Source organism: Gavialis gangeticus, unplaced genomic scaffold, assembly GCF_001723915.1.
Source record: "Gavialis gangeticus isolate Ggan-Ray unplaced genomic scaffold, GavGan_comp1, whole genome shotgun sequence".
Lineage (NCBI taxonomy): Eukaryota > Metazoa > Chordata > Crocodylia > Gavialidae > Gavialis > Gavialis gangeticus.
In genome coordinates, this window is record NW_017729025.1 from 99500151 (window position 1) to 99513786 (window position 13636).

A 13636-nucleotide genomic window follows, 5' to 3' on the forward strand; every position below is an offset into this window, starting at 1 on the left:
GCGGCCCCCGGCGGCGGTGGTGGCGGCGCGGGGCCCGGGGCGCGGTTGCGGTGCCTGTGCCGGCGCTACCAGGACTACGTGCGGCGACACCCGGCCGCCACGGCCCAGCTCGAGGGCACCGTCCGCGGCCTCTCCTACCTGCTGCCAGGTACCGCCCCCGGGGACCCAGGAGTCCGCCCCCCCGGCTTTCCTCCGCCGCGGGAAGGAGTGCGATGTGCCTGCACGTGTGTGCGCGCCGTGGAGGCCTGTGCACTCACTCGTCTCCCTCCCACGTGCAGGCACATGCACACACACATGCATGTATATGTGCATGCACACCCGTGTGTATACAGTCACATGCCAGCTGCTCAAGCCTGTGTAGGGACCTGCTGTCCTGTGCCGGCTGCTGGCTGCCAACAAGCATCTGGTTCTTGTGCACCTCAACATAGGAGGCCGGGGGCGCCCCGGTGCTTGAACCCTAGAAAATGGGGTCCGCTCCAGTGAAAGGGTCTGGGATGTCAGCAGGGTGCGTGCTTCAGCCTCTGCCCCAAGGTGTGTGGTGAGGTGTGAAGGGCTGGTCGGGGCCAGGCTCCCCATCTGCCAGAGGCTGGGGAGCAGCTGGCTGCCCAGATACACTCCTCAGTCTTGCTTTATAGCTGGCTCAGCTGCCCAGAGAGGCAGGAGCATCAGTTCTGAACTTGTAAAACTCCCACCCTTGTCCTCCCGGTTTCCTGCAGGCAATGGCAGGCTCTTTCAAACAGATGAATGAGGGTTGCCCATCTAGTGCTTGACCAGAAGCAGGCAGGGTGCAATAATTGAGGGCCCATCTGACTGTTTCAGGACAGGGGAGCATTTCCTGAGGACTGTGGACACTTCTTCCCAACTGAGTTGTGCCGAGCTGCAAGTGCTCCACGGGCACGGGTTGATGTAACTCTTCTTCTGAGGAAATGAGTCTCATGATCTTTGGTTTAGTGATGACCCCTCCACTAACCTCTCGCTCTCTCTTATTTCCCAGGTCGCTTTTCTGATTCTCATGAACTATCTGAGCTTGGTACGTATGCTGGAGAGCCACCGTAACTGCCAGCCACAGCTGTAGTGCGGAGATTACTGCGGAGTGGGGGAGGGTGTCCAGGCTTTGTACTGAACAAGAGGCACCGGTCTGAAATTACATGCTCTGATGCTGCAGAGCAGGGGTAATTCAGTGGCTGCAAGGGTCTTTTCAGGTGGGGCAGTGGGGTGAGGTTCCACCCCAGTTCCTCCCATTTGGGAATGGTGGGATTTATTCTCTCCAGAGGCTTCCTTGGCCCTTCTAATATGAATGGCTGCCATTTTACCATTAGCCATGTGTTACCTTTGCCTTCAACAGCCAGGCAGAGGGGGATGCTTCTCACATCATGTGCTAAAACCTGCAAGTACCTGCCAGGATGTGAATGAAACCAGAAGGAATGTGTGTGGAGCCACGGACGTGCCTCTGGGCCAGGCTCAGTCTTGTATCATGTCCCTGGAACACTCTCAGCACCTTTTGTTCATCTCATTTTGCTCCTGGATGTGTTCTTTCTCTCAGCATCCAGATATTTGTCCATCCCACCCATTCATTTCCCACACCCCACACAGAGAATTTTCCCCTCGACTTTGCCACAGCCAGACCTTCCCACTGTGGCTCCATTCAGTGGTTTTGGTCGCCCTTCCTCTGTGACCCACAGTCTCTCTGTGCTCTTTTTTTCTCTTTTTCTAGTATACTCTGCCTCCAATCTCCTGGTGCTGCTGAATGACTGGATCCTCCGAAAAGAACTGCAGAGGACCCTGCCTGTGGTGAGACCTTTGCTCGGGGGGGGGAGGGCAAGGTGCAGGGCACGTCTGCTCTCAGGATTATTTATATAGAAGCTATTAGTCTGGCCCTAGCTGTGGCCTCTTTGCAGTGCTCCATGTTGGCTCTGGGGAGAGGCCTGAGCATTCTGCAGTGAAGTCCTTGGGTAGCCCAGGGAACACAGCCATAATTTAGAGGCACCTGTGACTAATGCTGGACCTTGCTGGTCTGTGAGAATCTAGGGTGCACAAAGGAATCATAAAGCCACCTTAGCCCTTGCCCCCTTAAGGGCTGCACCTGCTGGGTGTACAGGACAGAATCAGGTCCAGGGGGTTCCCTTTTGGGCTGTGCTATGTACAAGCAAAATCTGCACAACCTGCCTGCTTCTTCCTTGTAAGAGTCTTGCCTTGTCCCAGAACACTAGGCTTTTACACAAGGGTCCCTTTAGAAAGTCCACTGCTCCAATACCTTCCCTCCTCTGTGATTTTTTTTTTTTTGGGTGTGTCTTGCTGTGCAACAGTGAAAAGGGCATTTCTCTGACTGGAATACAGCAAGGCAGGTCACGGTAGCAACTTCTAAACTACACTAACACTAATTTGTTCAGAGAGGCATGAGCTTTCATAGGTTATAGCCTATTTTGATATATCCTTTGTATTTAAATGACTTTATTCCTTTCTTTGTAGTCCCTCTGCTGTCTGCAAGTCCACTTCTAGCCTTCAGCCAAGTAGACTATAGCCTACAAAAGCTCATGCCTCTGAATGAGTTGAATCAGGGTGGCACCTCATACACTGCCTTCTGCCTAACTTCAGACTTACATGCCTAACTAGCTCTCTCTAAGACGCAGTGAACTGGCGAAGTCTAACTGCCCTTGGCTGTTCATAGTTGAAAGCCACATGTGAAATGAGTAGGCCCTCAGGCAGGCCTCAAGGTAATGGATCTGCACAGTCTATGGTTAACCTTTCTTCCTTTGAAAACCCTCAGAAGTGGGACTTTTAGCCTGGGCGTAGGCAAACCCCATTCAGCCCAGTAATTGAGCCTGCGCCCTCTCACGCTTCTCTACTTTGTGTCTTGCAGTCATTACCCCAGCAGAAACTGCTAACCTGGCTGAGCGTGCTGGAGTGTGTGGAGGTCTTTGCTGAGATGGGGACTGCCAGGGTGTGGGGTGAGATGGGTCGATGGACCATCATTGTCCTCATCCAGCTGGCTAAGTAAGTGCCCCTGAAGGAGGAGACAAGGCTGCATGTAAGCAAAATGGGAGCTTGCTGGCACAAGCCGTAACAAAGGGATTGCCTTATTGGTGCCCCATGGATCTGAGCTGATGGGAGGAGACGCCAGAGGCCCAGTCCCCAAGGCTGTGCATTTGGGACCCCACTGAACAATAAACTCCTGTCCAGGGGGTACACTCCTCTTTCTGCAGTCCTGCCAATGGTGTTCTGAGGAAGTACAGAGGAGAGAGCTTGGGCAGTGGACTGTGTGTCTGCCGTGGTCTTGTGCAGAGTGGTTTTTGGGGCTCCACTCACTGTAGGAGGCAGAAGTGTGTGCTCCCCACCCTGAGGCTGCTGCCTTGCAGTGAAGCTGGGGTTCTGCAGTGCAGGCCTGAGGCTTACAGCTTCTGGCTTGCGTGTGCCTTGCAGAGCCATCCTGCGCCTCCTGCTTTTGCTGTGGTACAAAGCTGGTATCCAGACATCTCCTCCCATTGTGCCATTGGACAGGGGGCAGCAGCTCCACCCAGAAGGTGAGTCCATTGCCTTGGGATCTCCTCCACTTACTACTCTCCAGGTGTTCTAGGGGAGAAGGATGCTTGCCCAGAGGGGTTGCGGGGAGCAAGATGGAGCACACGTGTCATCCAGCCAGCTCTCTTAGGGAGTCCCCATTGGCCAGCTGGTTTGGGTAGTAGGGAAGCCATGAGAGTTCATCTGCTAGCCCTCAGCCTTGCACTGCTTCCTGAATGCCCCTGTCTGTCCCTTGGGAGCATCACAGTGTTGCTGCTTTAAGCAGTCAGCCAGAATCAGGTAACAGGACAACTGGTCAAAGGGCCTGAGCCTGGAATAGCAGAACGGCAGCGAGTCTGGCTTGAGAGTCAGGGCTCCGAACTAGAATAGCATGAGGATCTATATTTGTGGAGGTGCCCTTTCCAGCACTCTGCCTGGCTTTGCTTAGAGTTTGCGGGTTCATGAGGACCAGGTTTTACTGAAGCATGTTGCATCCAGACCCAAATCGCTCAGTATGATCTGTGTGCAGCTGGCTGGCCTCTTCATGGAGGCTGCACTGAGAGCTTTGTCCAGGGAGAGGGAAGGGAAGGATGGTGTTCTTCTCGTACCTCAGACCAACATTAATCTGGAGTTGCAGCCCTGACTGCACTGTGGCACCTCTCTCTGGGCAGGTGTGGAGGGCAGCCCCTCAGAGGAGGATCTGGCATACGTTGGCAGGCGCTGCAACCGTGTTGTGAGGTCCCTCAAAAGCAGTAAGTACTTGCACCTGGTCAGACTGGCTCCTGGCACAGGCTAGACACAGGCACAGGCCCCTGCACTTGCAAGACCCGTTCTGTGAGCAGAATGTAGGTTCCTATGGGGGCAATGTAAGTTGCTGGGCTGGGCTGGGCTATGCTGGCTTGTTGGAGAGGGCCCTGTGCCTCTCCCTGGCTTGTGTCCCTTGATGTGTGGTTGAGGATACAAGAGCAGAGGGTCTGGTGTGTTGTTCTGTGCCAGCCTAGGCTCTTTGCCTGTGCGAGGGAGATGAGCCTCCAGCATGGGCATTAAGTTTTCTGTGCCTTGATGTGGCCAGGTATCCTAGAGACCCCTTTTCCCAGCTCTACCCTTTCAGGAGGGTACCTCTTAATGTCTGCTGATGCTCCTAGGGGAGCTGCCTCTGTCAACTGTAGCCAACCCCCTCCTCATCAAGGGAGGGTAGCCACAGTCCCTGCTGTCCTACTGCTGCCTTCCACAAAGTTCTCCTGATCAAAGTCCTCCCACTGAAGGTGAGGGAGGGTCTGAAAGGCCAGCGTTTGCACAACAGGGGCTCAGGGAAACACTGTTCTGTTTTTGCCTGTATTTCAGCCCCTTCCCTGCAGTCCAGGCACTGGGGGTCTCTGCAGCAGAGGGAAGAGAAACAAAACCGAAAGACGGAGGAGATGAACCAGGCTCCCACCCCTCTGGGGCTTCAGGAGACCATTGCAGAATCCATCTACGTCACCCGACCCTTGCTCCACTGTATCCTAATCTGGGCCTTGGCAGAGCATGTAGTGTGCCCTGTGCACCAGCAGAGGGTGCTGCAGCCTTAGTGCGTCACTGGCTTAGGTTTGTGGGGCAGCCAGACCTCATTTGGAGCCCCTGTCAACAAGAGGGATGCCGAGTCCTCCTTCCCCTTTATCAAGGCAATCCAGCGAGACCTTGTCTTGTATCTAGGGCTTTCTCACCTCACCCCCTTGGTAGCAAGCTCACCAGCTCCCAGACACGTAAGGTTACTGTCTAGAGGCTGGACCTTCCCTTGTAGCCCTACACTGCTACATTCTTATGCTGAAATCAGGACAGAAGCATCTCTGCCTAGGTCCCTGTGGGATCTCAGCCATGTGAGCTAGAAGAATGGGGCTGAACAGCGAAAGTGACCCACTGCTTCTGTCTCCTGAGGCAGTGGGTTTGGTCACAGAGTCTCTGTCAGGCAAGGGCATCTAAGCCAGGGGTGTCTAACCTTTTTGAATGTGGGGCCAGATCATGAACTTTTTATCAGCCAGTGGGCCGGCAAGCCATATTCAAAGACCTCACAGGAAGCAGTATCACATCACCCCCCCCCCGAAACGAAGGTACATTGTTTACTTTTGTTTCCTGTTGCAGCACCTCAGGCCTTAGAAAACAGCTTGGAGGGCGGCATGGCAGCCCACGGGCCATATGTTGGACAAGCCTGATCTAAGCTGTCTGGGCACTGGGGAAGACCTGTAGGGTGGCCTAGAGGGTCATTTTCCTACCCTGCTCCTGCCAAGCACATCATTTGTCTCCAGTCCTTGACCCTTCTGTTCCCAGTGTTGAGTTTAGGGGTCTGGGGCCAAAGATCATGGAAGCCCTGGCTCCTCTCAGGAATCCTGGATATCACAAGGTTGGTCTGGGAAGAAGGCCTTCTTGGGCTTTCACCATTGGGTCCCACATGGGGTGGGGGAAGGGGAGGGAAGGGAAGGGGACTTTGGCTGAACTCTGAGTCCCCTCTATCTCCCTTGTCCCCAGTTTATCCCACTACTACCAAGCACTGAGGAGTAGGGAGGCTCTGCTGGTGGGAGGAGGGCATGGTGCACACCCAGGTTTTCTGGACTGCTTCTGCAAAACTATTGCCTTCATTCCTCTTCAGGCTCCCCCTGGAGGAGGAGCCAGGAGCCTGCTTAGCCCGCCACATGGAGCTGGGGGGGCTGGATGCCAAAACTCCCTTCCCCTAACCACAGGTCTGGAAGGTGCTCTTCCTGTGAGCTAGCTGCCTACCCTTCTTTTTGCAGCCTGAGCTTACTGAGTGACATTAAAAACCTGAACAAGCGGGAGCGGACAGAGTTAAGGCGCCGAACCATCCTGCTGCTGTACTACCTGCTGAGATCGCCCTTCTATGACCGATACTCGGAGTAAGGGTGCTCTGCTTTTTGCCCCTCCACAGGAGCTTGTCTCATACCATGATCAGCAGGGGGCTTTGAAGGGGCTCTGGAGCCTGTGCTGATGGCACTACTAACCAGGAATGTAGAGCAGGCTTGAGGCTACGTTGACAATCTCAGGCCCCCCACTTCACTAATATCACTCTTTGCATGAAAACCCTGGTAAGGGGACCTGGTATTGTGGGGTGCAGAAGGTTTGAGGGCAGCAAAACATAAGCCAGAGGAGGGGGGTCACATGGCAGATAGGGGTGTAAGGGCATTTTACTGGACTTATGCCTGCTGTCTCTCCCCTAGGGGCAGAATCCTCTTCTTGCTGCGCCTGCTAGCTGATTATGTGCCTGGAGTTGGGTTTGTCACAAGTAAGTGGATAGTGGCTGGAGCCATGGGGCTGAAAGGGGATGCTGGAGTAAGGAAGAGGTCTGTGTGCTGGGGAGATGCCACAGGCTGGAAGCCAAGTGGGAGATTTATCTGTGTGGGTATTTACCATCAGGACACCTACACCAATATCTTGACCTTGAGTATGTTTTGGGCATGTAGGATAAAGGCATATGAGCTGGTTGCTATGAAGATGAACTAGGGAGTGATTAACAGCATGTCAGTGGTGATTACCTGTGTACATAGGTTGCCCTGTGGTGAATGTGAAATAGCTTACTCCTAAGGGAAAGTCCTAGCATCAAAGAAAGCACCTTTCCCATAAGAGCCAGGCAGAGGAACTGGTGTTTCACATGCTACCTCCTCCATGGACCAAGCTTCAAGCCTGGCCTCAAGTGATGTGCCATGTCCTATTCCACTCCCTGTGAGCCCATCCTAGAGCTGGTGACTTGGCTCAGGACAAACCTGGCAGTGGAGTAGCAGAAAGCTGTGGGCTAGAATTGAGGGGCTGCTTTCCTGTTCATCCCATCTCTCTGTTCTCTCATTTCAGGGCCACTGATGGATTACTTGCCAGCCTGGCAGAAAATCTATTTCTATAACTGGGGCTGACAGGGAGAAGGCCTTTCCCTGCTGCAGTGGGGGCTGACTTAGACAGCAGCTGGCTGTCGTGATGGAGGACGTGTGGGCTTGGGGAGACAATACTATCATGTCTATTTTCCTGTTCAATTGGTGACTGGACTCCTGTTCTCCAGGGGTGCTTGTGACTTCTTTTATATAATCTAGGAATGGATAACAGACCAAGAGACTTTGGCTACCTACACAACCTGGAGGCTGTGGTTGTGATGGTAGCGGACCCCTTTTGGAAGCACTTGATTCTTTTGTACAGCTGCACAGAATAAAGCCAGGTGGCGGCAATGCTTTTGGGACCCCTTCCTCTCCTCTGCCTCCCAGGGCTGAGGCACGTCACACGAGCTGCTTGCATCATAGTGACACCTTCCCTCCACCTGCTGAGGAAACTGAAAGAGGGGGAGAATATCAGGACCTTTGTCTGCCTTGGCTTCTTCCCAACCTCAGCGTGGTGACAGATGCTGCAGTTCCTGTCACCCTCTGCTCGCACCAGTCATTGAAGACAACTTGTCTTACACATAGCTGTGCGCTGAGGTGCAGGCTTTTCAGGGCAGGCATGTTTCCCATGTCCAAATGCACTGTGGACCATCATGCACTATAAGCTGCCGGGTAGCTGAACACTGCTGTGGCTAGCTCCAGCAGAAAAAACCAGGCTCCCCTAGGGACTCGCTGTGTGTGTCATGTTCTCTGGGTGCTCTGTCAGCCCTTGTACTGCTCTGTTGTAGACTGCTGTTCTCCCTGCTGGTGCTATGGGTGGTTGGTTCAGTCTAATTTCCTGGTGGGAATTGAGTGCCACAGCATGTAGATGGCCTGTCTAGCGCTAGTGTGTGCTAACAAGGGATTGTGGAGTAGCTGTCAGCCAGGGAGCAGGAGCCTGGTATGGGCAAGGGGCAGAAAGCAGGACAGATTAGTTCAACAAACATTTACAAATGGGCTGTGTGCAGAGCTCAGTGAGGAGGGTGGCCCAGTGGGGATGCAGGACAACAAAAGTAGCTTATTTTGCATAATCTTTGTGGGCTGAAGAATGACAGCGGAGCCAATTTCTCCCATTACAACTGTAGATGGGGCAGCCAGGCACTGCAGATGCCTAGACCCAGAGCTATGGGTGATCCTTGGCCTGGGAGGGTTGTGGTCTTGGCGTGCCCCTGCCCAGTATAGATGCTCTTCACCCTGCAGTAACTTTCACTCAACAGCAGAACTGTCCCTGGGACATGCCCCACCATTTAATAACACCCAAGTGTAACTCAGCATTGAGCCATGGCACTGTGGGGCACGGAAGGGGGCCTGAAATAGGTGTTGCTGTATGTTGCTACCACAGCTACCCTCAAAGCAGAGTGTGTGTATGTGATTTTTTTGTCTTGGCATCTGCATACTGTATTATTCCCAGCCTGCTTCTCTGTGCACCATGCTGGCCTCCCCTGACTTAAGATATCATGCACCAATGTGCCTAGTCTTGGCAAGATTAAATTTTTATCAATAAACATCCACTTCACCTGATATGGACCAAAAAGTCAGTAATCATGGAAAGATGTAGAAAGGGGATGGAAAAAAAAAATCCAGGATGAGGGTAAGGAAACCCAGGGTGGGGGGTGGTAGCTGCTGCAGGCAGGGTAGCGGGAGCCCCAGTTGTGCTGTCGTGAATTCCTTGGGCAGCCACTGCAGCACCTGGGGACCATGGTGGTAGGCCTGTGCTGGGGGGATTCGGGGGGCAGGGCTTTTGGCAGCCAGGAGCCTGGTACCACTGGCCACTTGCTCTGCCCAGGTCCCAGCTGGGGATCAGGTGCAAAACTCCCAGTGTGATCAGGGTAGGACCCAAACCTCTGCCTGATCAGGGCAGGGGCCAAACTCCCACTGAGCCCTACCTGGTTCCTGTGTGACTGAGTGATTGGGTATGATTTATTAATTTATGGATATTTACTTTTTATAGTTGTGTGATTTTTATAAAGCTGTTAACAGTATACTGTCATTACTAAATTGTCTGCCCCCATATCCCTAATTTTCATGCATGAAAATTCAAAGCAATAAAAATTTAAAATGCTTAAAATTATAAAAATTGTATAAAAAAATAAAAATCAAATTCTGCCAAGCCTAAATGTAACTCATATCAAAAGTTAGCTGCCTTTGTGATATCACCAGAAGGACTGGTGATGTCATGTTCTGTTGCTGGCAACTGGTGAGTGGAGAAGCTGTGTCCAGTCTGGTTCTGCATGGACTGGCCTCAGCAGGGCTGGACTGCGTGGAGGACATGAACCTGTATTTGCTCCTCCTGTCTCTCCTGCTGGCAGCTGTACTCCCTGTGCCTGTGCCCCAAAGGTAATGTGACTTACACAGGTGTCCATCTGCCTCTCCCTGTCCTAGAAATGTGTGCAGAAGGCCCAGACACTAGCTTAGCTGAGCCCATACTCTTCCCTAAGCAGCTAGGGAGCTGTGTACTGTACTGTAGGGGCTGCCCAGAGCTCAGTCCCTAGTTAAGGGAATTACTGTCCTTGGCTCAGAGAGATGATTGGCTTCTAAGTGTGGCTCAGAACGCATGTGCCTGGGCAGCCTTTCTCTAGAGCGGTACTCAATCTCTGTCTACCATGACCCATTTGCAAACACCAATGGGCAGTCCCAACTCAGTGCGGCTCACTCCTGACCTGCTGCCCTCAGGCCCCAGCCTACCAGTGTGTGGAGCACGGGGTGGGTGGAGCTGTGTGTGGGAAATGGGGTGGGGGGCTGACACTGCCAGCCTGCAAGGGAAAAGCCATGGTTTTCTATGTTTTTCTCCTTTAAAGGGGAATCCATTTTTTAAGTTTGTTGATCCATTTTTAAAGTTTATTCATAACCCTTTCATATTCTCGTGACCCACTTCTGGGACACAACCCAAGGGTTGGGAAACACTGCTCTAGAGAGCCTGCCTCTTGCACTGCATGGTTGCTAGTTGTACCAACTGTGCTCCTTCAGTGAGAGGAGCCCCTGTCCAAGTCACCATTAAATTGCAAGTAGGCAGGTTATGTTATATGCTCCTTTCCAGGACCTCTGGGTTTAATCTTGGGGGAGGGGAGAGGATACAGCTCAGACCTGGGGAAGAATGTCTGAGAAAGGGATGAGTGTCCAATAAGGAACTTAAAGGGAAACCACTTGGGCAGCCTCAGCTCCTGCTGCAAGGAATATCTCCAGCCTCATGCTGCAGGCTCTTGCTTTCCTGACTCTGCACATTCCTTGCAGGCCCAGCCAATCCATTGCTGAGGATTTCTCTGCTCCCCTGGAGCTCCCACAGCAGCACTTTGGCCTGGTGGATGGTACGTACTTCTTGGGCAGCTGGTTGGGCATGTACTGCAGGGAAAGAGGTTAGACAGGATCTTCGTGAGGCAGGGAGGTGGAGAGCCTGGCTCCATTCTAGACTTGCTGACTGCCAGTCACTGGTCTACAAGGAAGGGAAAGGAAAGGGAGGGCTGTTGTGGATCAGTGTTATGATCCTGTCACTCCAGACTTGACTTCTCTGTAGCATTCCTGCTCCCAGGAGTAAAGACGGGCCTGCCAGGTGCCTTGTTCAAGTGTGGAAGGGTTCTGTGAGAAGGGGCTGGTTAAAACTCCATCGGGACTTGGCTCTGCCATCCCTAGATATCTGGGCCAGTCTGTTCCCCAGACAGTACAGTCAGAGCCAATTGCAGGTGAAAAAAGCTGGCCTTGGTCCCTGGAGTGCCCTCAGTGATGTAATGGCTGTCTCGCCAGCTAATCCAGCTAACAGAATTAACCTCACTTAATACAGCGCTAGCTGGTCCTGCAACCCTGATATCTAGGGCTCAGCCTGCTCCACATAGGTACTCAGAGACCTGACTGTAATGGTAGCAGTCACACTCCGCATGCAGCTGGCCAGGGATCCAAACTGCATCTCTTTCCTCTTACTCCTTTTCCATATCCAGTTGCCAGGTCCAAGGGAAAGCCCTCAAGAAGGCTGCTAAATCCATTCCCTTTTCACTACTGGTGGTGAATTCCCCTCCCTAGAAAAAGATCAGAGCAGCTACTGTCTGCTCCCATCTGGGATGGTAGCATCTGATCTCTGGTGGGTGCTAGCATGAGAGTCCCCAAGTGTATATTTCGATGATTCTCAGAAACAGTCTGTCCCAGAGTAGGGGTATGCACGCAGTCTTCATGGATCCTCTCAGCAGCTCCCAATCTCTCTGCTCTTCCACAGATTATGGCATTAAACCAAAACGACTGCAGTTCCTGACTCAAGAGACTCGGGCACAGCCCAAGGGCCTGTACCAAGCACGCAAGAGCAAACGGGACGAGCCAGACATGAATGAGTATAACTATGATGCCAATCTATGAGCTACTAGGGAACATGCCACGTTGGGGTTCCTGCAAGGTGGGGGCTGGGAGCCAGGTCTGTAGGCTCCACTTGTTTCTTCTACTGCTGGAGATGAGGTTGTAGCTGAAGACAGAAGTCCTTCAAATTTACCCTTCCCTTTCTACAGGTTGTGTGTCTCTTTTTGAGTTTTGTGGGGATCCCAGAGCTCTGGGTGCTAAAAACTGAGACTGCTACTGCTTGGTGCTAGTTGTCAGAGCAGCTGCGGGCAATGATTCTTGATCTCCCCTAGCTCTGAGGAGTGAGGTGAGGCCAGCAGGGCTGGGGGCTCTCTGAGACACTACAGGTGATCAGGAGAGAGTGGGGTGGAGTAGGGCTGCCCAAGAAGCAGAGCTGTGACAGGAGCAGGTGACGCACAGAGAAAATGTAGCGCAGCTCCATGAAAGGTCAGGTTTAATAGTTGTTGCCATCACGGTGGATCCAGCTGGAGCACAGAGACCACTGGCTGCAGGGCAAGGGTGGGGCACTTGCTCTATTGCTCTCAGCACAGCTCACTGCCAGCCTCAGCCCCTTCTCCCCAGTCGCGCTTCTCTCTTCCATCCCTACCCCCTCTGCCCATCAAGGGGGACAGCTCCATCCTGGACATGGGGAACTCGCATTGTGCTTGCAGATGATGCTCCTCAGGATGCCTAGCCCAGCTCAGGTGGGTCAGAGCTGCTCCCCTCAGCCCTGGTACCTGCAGCTGCAGTGGATGGGGGGAGAAGCAGGGGCACCATCCCACCCCCCACAGCTGTATGAGAAGGGGGCAGGGGACTTCCATGCCTCTCTCCCTCCACTTCCCAATAAACAGTTAGAGTAGGGAGGGCCTACACACTCCTAGCTCCTCCCTGGCTTCTCCTTTAAGCAGGGAGGGGAACAGGCCACCATGTCTCAGCATAGGCCAGGGCTAATGCCTGGAAACCAGACAGCACCTTAGCCTGTCAGGGTGGGAACAGCAGGGTGGTTAAAAGCCAGGCCCCTCTGTGGGAATTTCTGGGCCGAGTCCATCTCCCTCTCAGCACCCTTCAGCTGGGCCTTAGGCTTTCAGCAGTAACTTCTCTTTGCCACATGCAGGCCCCTTTCCCTTGGGAGAGGGGGACTCGGCCACCTCTATTCCTTGCACCGGTTCCTGTTTGCTGCTGATCCTGCAGCTTCTTGATGCGAGCCTGCCTTGGCCGCAGAATTAAAAATCAGCCCACGGTGGGATGGCGGCAGGAGTGAGGCTGCGTGCTGGGAGGTGCTACCACCCCAGCGCTTGGGGGAGAGGAGCATGAATGTTCTCCCGTCCATTCCACTGGGCCAGCAAGCAGAGCCTGGCCTGTGGTGCAGCCAGTGCCCCTAGCTGCATGCTTGCCCCTACCCCTCCAGGGCCCCCCTACCCAGGCATGCCCCATCCTATGCTGTCACAGCAGTGCCTGCGGCGTTGATGCTTCTTCAATATAATAAACTAAGAGTATTTTACAATAAACCCCATTTCTCACCCCTCCCCCCTCCCACCCCAAGCCCCCAGCCCAAGGAAGGGGAGTCCTGAAAAGTCAGGGGGAGGGGGGGGTGTGCTCCATGCACCAAGGGAACCATCTCCAGCTTCACTCCTCTTTCTCCTCCAGTCTCAAAGCAGCTTGTCCATGCACACTGGGGAAGAGGCACGTTTGCTGGCCCTGTCTGTATGGGAGGTGCTCGGCCCAGCCCCCTACTCCAGGTAGATGTCCTCTGTGGGGCATGTGTACTCCACATACTCCTTGTAGAACTGCTGGAAAGCCCTCCTGAAACAAACAAGAGTGGAGGAGCAGGCTGAAGAGGCGCCACCACATTGGGTGTGAGCAGAGCCACCAGCCAAGCTAAGTGCCCTTTGCCAACACACCCTCTCTGTCACTCGCTTTCTCTCTCTTATCAAAGT

At 53.5% G+C, this 13636-nt stretch overlaps 3 protein-coding genes across 6 annotated transcripts in view; 2 read left to right on the forward strand and 1 right to left on the reverse strand.

Annotated features, from left to right (window-relative positions):
• Positions 1–6: 6 nt before the first annotated feature.
• On the forward strand, positions 7–8906 carry PEX16 (peroxisomal biogenesis factor 16; the record flags this gene model as incomplete). Its single annotated transcript, XM_019519331.1, has 11 exons — positions 7–148; positions 995–1030; positions 1715–1791; positions 2861–2994; positions 3421–3521; positions 4170–4250; positions 4843–4995; positions 5803–5875; positions 6264–6383; positions 6705–6769; positions 7333–8906. Coding segments are annotated over 11 exons (1041 nt in total), but the record flags the coding sequence as incomplete, so codon positions are not given.
• A 491-nt stretch (positions 8907–9397) lies between these two features.
• Positions 9398–12048, forward strand: CUNH11orf94 (chromosome unknown C11orf94 homolog). The gene is made up of 3 exons (XM_019519332.1): positions 9398–9722; positions 10617–10690; positions 11587–12048. The coding sequence occupies exons 1-3, from the start codon at positions 9562–9564 to the stop codon at positions 11721–11723; spliced, it is 372 nt and encodes a 123-aa protein (XP_019374877.1). The 5' UTR covers positions 9398–9561; the 3' UTR covers positions 11724–12048.
• An 88-nt stretch (positions 12049–12136) lies between these two features.
• Positions 12137–13636, reverse strand: part of MAPK8IP1 (mitogen-activated protein kinase 8 interacting protein 1) — a 58778-nt gene continuing 57278 nt past the window's right edge. For all 4 annotated transcript variants that reach the window (XM_019519327.1, XM_019519328.1, XM_019519329.1 and 1 more), the window contains one exon: positions 12137–13502. In XM_019519327.1, the coding sequence (XP_019374872.1) occupies positions 13430–13502 (73 nt within the window). In that variant the 3' untranslated portion in view covers positions 12137–13429. The remainder of the gene's footprint in view (positions 13503–13636) is intronic.